Source organism: Rutidosis leptorrhynchoides, chromosome 2 (assembly GCF_046630445.1).
Source record: "Rutidosis leptorrhynchoides isolate AG116_Rl617_1_P2 chromosome 2, CSIRO_AGI_Rlap_v1, whole genome shotgun sequence".
NCBI classification, from domain to species: Eukaryota; Viridiplantae; Streptophyta; class Magnoliopsida; order Asterales; family Asteraceae; genus Rutidosis; species Rutidosis leptorrhynchoides.
The window spans coordinates 332,869,251-332,876,003 of NC_092334.1; the positions used below are offsets into that span (position 1 = coordinate 332,869,251).

General features: G+C 34.7%; 1 protein-coding gene across 1 annotated transcript; it reads right to left on the reverse strand.

Moving 5' to 3' along the window:
- Positions 1-796: 796 nt before the first annotated feature.
- Positions 797-5,603, reverse strand: LOC139888836 (uncharacterized). The gene is made up of 2 exons (XM_071871821.1): positions 5,524-5,603; positions 797-1,127 (listed from the first exon to the last, which is right to left on the reverse strand). Exons 1-2 carry the CDS (start codon positions 5,601-5,603, stop codon positions 797-799), a joined length of 411 nt encoding a protein of 136 aa, XP_071727922.1.
- Between the last annotated feature and the right edge of the window lie 1,150 nt (positions 5,604-6,753).

Sequence of the window (6,753 nt, forward strand, 5' to 3'; positions counted from 1 at the left end):
TTATCACAATTTTATTTATTGTAATTTTATTTATCGCACTTTAATTATTGTTATTTACTTTACGCTTTAAATTAAGTTATATTTATTTTTAATATTTTACATTAGGTTTTAACTGCGACTAAAGTTTTAAAATCGACAAACCGGTCATTAAACGGTAAAAACCCCCCTTTTATAATAATAATACTACTTATATATATGTATATATATATATATATATATATATATATCTATATACAAATATAGTTTTTAAAAATATAGCGTTAAACTTGGCTAGTTCCCAGTGGACGAACCGGACTTACTAAAAACTACACTACTGTACGATTAGGTACACTTCCTATAAGTGTTGTAGCAAGGTTTAGGTATATCAACTCTATAAATAAATAAATAACTTGTGTAAAAATGTATCGTATTTAATAGTATTTCCTTGTAAAAATTAATAGTATTTTGTACTCCTTCGCTTTAACATCAAACATCCTTAACCAACACATTGTCAGGCATAAGATTTCTGAGATTCCATCTTCTATTGGGTTTATACTACCGTTACCGATGTCTAATAACCAGTCTGCAAAACTTCGTATTTCCTCGACTTTCTTTTTATTTTCCTATTCAGGTAGACCAGAGCATACACTGGAGAGTCTCATATTTACTGTTAATTTTAATACAATAACATGATCCCAGATATATGACGAATTGAGTGCAGCTGCAACTATATCCTCTCTTCTTCCCTTGGTAATAACATGTAAAACTTGCCTAAAATCTCCACCAAAATGACAAATTTTCCTCCAAAAGGTGTTTCCTAGCTATTTGGATTATCTGGTCCACAAATGTCCCGTAAAGAACGATCAAGTGTTTCAACACAAAGTTTGTTAACCATTGGAGCTTCATCCCATATAATCAACTTTGCTCTTCTTATTAATCCCGCAAGGTTACTACCTGGTAAAATCCTACAAAATGATTCATCGGTTGGATCTATAGGAATACCAAAACGGGAATGGGCTGTCCTTCCTCCACTCAACAATAAAGCTGCAATGCCGCTAGATGCAACATTTAAAAGAATCTTTCCTTTACTCCGTAATGCAGCTGATAATATTTTCCAAAGAAAAGTTTTTTTGGGTACCCCCATAGCCCTACAGAAAGAATACACCACCTTTATCTACTTCAATAACAGATATAATAGTGTCGTATGCTTTCCTTTGTTCATCCGTTAGCTTACCAATACACTCAGAATGTTCACATTATAGCTCAGACATGTTGTAGGACAATTCGTCTATGATAAGTTGATTATTAGACAAACTAAGACCATTTGAAGAAGGGTAAGGCATTCGGCTGTAATTTCTTAATGATTTCCCATTACGTTGAAGTATATTTTCAATCTCAATCAAAGTAAGGTCCTTCAGCATTTCTATGGTAGGTTCAATACCTGCGGATTATAAATATACATATACATATACATATTAGTATAATAGCTAAATAAAATTATAAATTATGTAACGTATTTGAGACACTTATAAAATAATCAATTAATGGTAAATAAAATAATATGTAAAACATTTAATTTGAAACTATAGAGTTCAATATGTGTACATAGTAATGATAAGCATTGGTTATCTTTCACTATATGCTACGATATGTTAAGCATGAATTAACATTGAGTATATGCAAGAATATGTCTGTGACTTTGATATCGACTAAAAAGTCACGTTTTCACCACGGTATTAAGGCCCGAAAACAATAAAGTTCCAAACTTTATCGCCAAAATACCCGCTTCATCGATTAAATTTGAAGAACAAGTAATTACGAAGACGGTGCAAAAAGAATCAAGAGAATCGGAGCTAAACCAAAGATTCTAGAGCGAAAACGGTGAAAAACAAAAAATAAAGTTACGATCTAGGGAATTTTCAAGCCAAATGGCCTGCCAAACGGCCTGCCAAACGGCCTGTGATAATGCTAAAAACGAACATATATTTCATAGCATTATCCCTCAAGAAAGACAAGCTTTTAGTTGCAATTGTTCTATTTACAAGTGATATTCATTTAAATAATAAAACGTGAAGACAAAAGACGATTCGACGAATTGAAGACGCAAACGACCAAATAGCTCAAAAGTACAAAATACAATCCAAGTGGTTCAATTTATTGATGAGAAACGTCTAAAAGTTACAAGAGTACGAGCCGCAAAACTCAAAGTACAAGATATTAAATAGTACGAAAGGACGTTCGAAAATCCGAAACCGGGACATGAACCAACTATCAACGCGCAACTCAACGGAGCTAAAATTACAAGTCAACGATGCAAAAGAATATAATATAATATATAATTAATTATATAAAATTATATATATTATATTATATATATTAAATAATCGAGCAGCTCACGTTTTAAAAGCAATGTGAGCTGGTACAGCTGGCCATGCGATCGCATGGCCAGGAAGAAGGAAATTCATGCGATCGCATGAAGTCCTGTAGCTGGCCAAGTCCTATAAATTGCAACGATTTTGGACGAGTTTTACAAAATATTATCTACTCTCTATCTCTCTCTCTCTCTCTCTATATATATATATATATATATATATATATATATATATATATATATATATATATATATATATATATATATATATATATATATTTTAATTATAATTATAATTTTAATTTTAAGTTAATAAAAATAAGGTTATGGTAGCGAATGTTGTAAGTTTGTAAGTCGAAATTTTGTCCGTGTAACACTACGCGATTAATACTCATAGTAAGTTATGTTCAACCTTTTTAAATTAATGTCTCGTAGCTAAGTTATTATTATGCTTATTTAAGCCGGAGTAATCGTGATGTTGGGCTAAATATTAAGACGGGGTTATTGGGCTTTGTACCATAATTGGGGTTTGGACAAAAGAACGACACTAGTGGAAATTAGACTATGGGCTATTAATGGGCTTTATATTAAATAAACAATACCTCGTTAATTTAAAATAAAGGTTACAATTTGACGTATCTATATATAACCACATACGCTTAATCGGGTACGGTGGGCGGAATATCTATAAATACGAATAATTGTTCATTTTACCGGACACGGGGATGGATTAATAGTTAATGGACTCATTAAAACAGGGGTGGATTACATTCAAGGGTAATTGGTGTAATTGTTAACAAAGTATTAAAACCTTGGACTACACGCAGTCGATAACCTGGTGTATTCATTAAACAAAGTATTAAGACCTTGTTACAGTTTGAATCCCAAATTAGTTGGAATATTTGACTTCGAATTTAAGGATAATTTGACGAGGACACTCGCACTTTATATTTATGACTGATGAACTGTTATGGACAAAAACCGTATGGACATATTGAATAATCCAGGACAAAGGACAATTAACCCATGGTAATAAATTAAAATCAACACGTCAAGCATCATGATTACAGAAGTTTAAATAAGCATAATTCATTTATTTCATATTTATCGCACTTTAAATTATCGCATTTTTATTTATTGACATTTTAATTATCGCACTTTTATTATCGCAATTTTATTTATCGTCATTTTATTTATCGCACTTTAAATTATCGCACTTTTAATTATCGTCATTTACTTTACGCTTTAAATTAAGTTATATTTATTTTTAATATTTTACATTAGGTTTTAATTGTGACTTAAGACATAAAATCGACAAACCGGTCATTAAACGGTAAAACCCCCTTTTATAATAATAATATTACTTATATATATATATATATATATATATATATATATATATATATATATATATATATATATATATATATATATATATATATATATATATAGTTTAAAAATATAGCGTTAAACTTGGCTAGCTCCCTGCGGAACGAACCGGACTTACTAAAAACTACACTACTGTATGATTAGGTACACTGCCTATAAGTGTTGTAGCAAGGTTTAGGTATATCCACTCTATAAATAAATAAATAACTTGTGTAAAATTGTATCGTATTTAATAGTATTTCGCAATAAAAATATAACTATTTCGTATACACCTCGCATAACATCAAGTATTTTTGGTACCGCTGCCGGGGATTAATGTATTTTTGGATCACAAACTGCCTTCCACACACCCTCAGCAAATTGCCCCTGCAAACGGGCTGATTTGGTAAACGGCCCCTGCAAACGGCCTGCCAAACGGCTTGCCAAATGGCCTGCCAGCCATTTGCAGGCAAAAATCAAGCTTATTTAAAGGGTCTTTGTCATTCATTTCAAACACACACTTCAATTCATTTCTTTCTCTCTCTTGTACAATATTAGTCATACTCTCAAGGATTTCTACTCCGTGCAGGAAACCTAGTACCCGGAGAAGAATGCCGAAGATTGTATTAGGAGCGGTCTGGAGTTTTGCAGTTGTCATTTTGTATTCGTAACTCGTTTAATCTAATGGTACTTCTATCCCTTGTCTTTATATAATGTATTCCATTATTATGCTTTGTGATATTGTTGCCATGATTAGCGAGTAGTTATCTTTAGTGTATGTTATGACCTAGTCAGTTATAATGCCAAAATTATATTATGGTTTGTGTATGTTGTCAAAATGCTTTCCGATTATGCTTTGAACTCAATTGCGTTTCCAACTAATAGAACGTAGTTATTGATTGTTAACACCTATTTCCTTATGAGGTAAGGCTCAGTGTGTTAGCACAATACTAGAAGTGATCTAGCTAAAGGTGGGGGATTGTTGCCGATTGATTTTTACCCTCGGGAAATAATCCCTGCAGACCCGGTTCACAAGTATAGAAACTTGTGGGGTGGCTTAATCAATCTTTTATCCGCTGAGCGCTGAGCTACTAGCCGAACGACTTCTAGTGAGAGAAAGTACTGTGTGAGAGAGAAAGGTGAAGTCTCTGCTCATAAGTTGTCAGAATGTCTGAATGTGGAAAATGACGACCCAAGGGGTCTATTTATAGTGATAGATCCACCAGATTGTTCGGGGGCACGTGTCAGATGATGATATGTTCTGTTATTCGTGATCCGAAATATGCGCTGGATGTGGCGCTCTCCGGCCAGGGCTTAAACGCTAGGCGGCCTTCAGGGCTTATGCATGACGGAAGCAGCCTGCACAGCGGAGAACGCTTGACAGACAGTTTCACAAAACCATTATTCTCAGTGTTCCTGATGCTATTTTCATGCGAATATTGTGCCTTTATGCGTGTATACGATAGGATACACCATTAAGTCCTCCCAGTTTAATAACTTAAGCATTTGAAAAAGGATTAAGTTGTTAAACTTCTGCCAACGCATGCCAAACTAGTCTTCACATTTGCCATTTGCATCGGGAAAAACGTTACAGGCATTAATTGCAGACGAAATTTACTGACGCTATGATGATTAATTTTTAATGGTTGAGATTCTCCACGCGCCTCCAGCTGGAAAACGTGTTACTTCGTACCCCACGTTTAAACTTGCCCGTACACGTGTTGCAATCATGTCCATAAAAATTGCATTGATGAACTCCTATATAAACCGTCATAACCCTTGTGCCTTCACTTTTTTACATTTACCAAGATCCAAAAAGCACATCTCTACCTAAATCTTCATCACTTTCTTCAAGCTTTTCTTTCAACTTTTTAAGGTTTACCATCTTTCAAGGTCAGTTACTCTTCATCATACTTGTTATTCTTTAATTGTTGTTTCCATTTTACTTTATTATCATGGCTTCTGCACTGAGTACTGGCCAAGAACACGTTGAGGCTTCTTCTTTAGAAAACATTGATCTGCCTGAGGTTAGCACAATGGCATCGTCATTAACGGCGAGCCATTTGGACGGCTTGAAGATTGCTTTTTGCCATCTTAATCAATACAACCCTGTTCTTCCTACCGACAGGCAAACTGCCAACGATCCTCCTGCTGGAAAAATTTCTTTATATGCTTTACAAATTACGTACGGCAATCTCCGTGTTTCGCTTACTACATTTCTCCTTCGCATCCTTAGATACTACAAAGCCCGCCTTAGCCAAATACACCCCCATGGTCTTCAAAAAATTATCATGTTTGAAATGTACTGCAATGCCATCAACATTAAGCCCCGCCTTAAAGTTTTTATCTCTCTGTTTAGAATTCGTACAATTAGCCAGTGTTGGCTTACTATTGACAATAAACGAAATGCACATTTTGTTGGTGCTAATAAAGTGTCAAACTTGAAAGACTGGAAGAGTCCATTTTTCTTTGTTGATGAGATAGTAATTCCGGAAGAGTATTCCGTTGTCCGGAAATGGAAGCCTTTAGATCTTGGTGTAGGAAAGGGTGTGAAGATAACCAACGCAGAGAGATGAATAGTGGATCGTCTGAAAGATCTCTACCTTCCGCCCAGATCATATGAAAAGTATGAGGGGATTCTTGTGTTGTGCAGAGTAAGCTAGGAATGACCAACTACTTCTGTGCCAGTACTCCGTCAGAAAAACAAGGGTAGGATGTGATATGATCATCCTAATATACATGAATGTCTGTCTATTTTATGTTATTGTTGCTTACATTGCTATTTTTGCCTTTGTTTAATTTTTGCAGCAAATACCAAAATGCTTGTTCGTTCTGCTCTGTTGTCGCTCGACCTTGAGGATGATGTGGTTATCACTGCTTGTGATAAAATGCCTGCTGAGCTAGAGGTAGAGAGGGTTGCAGCTGAGGCTAAGGCTGATGCTGCTGCTGCTGCTGAAAAGGGAGAAGAAAGCAATAACAGCAGTTCTGACAGTGAATTTGACTCTGAACGGACAACGGAGGACACCACCACTGAG

Bases quoted from the DNA above. Each gene is read 5' to 3' on its own strand.
- LOC139888836 (XM_071871821.1), bottom strand. From the start codon at position 5,603: ATGGTAAACCTTAAAAAGTTGAAAGAAAAGCTTGAAGAAAGTGATGAA. The intron at 1,128-5,523 runs GTAAATGTAAAA...TTCTTTCTGTAG, and splicing joins GATGTGCTTTTTGGATCTTG to GGCTATGGGGGTACCCAAAA.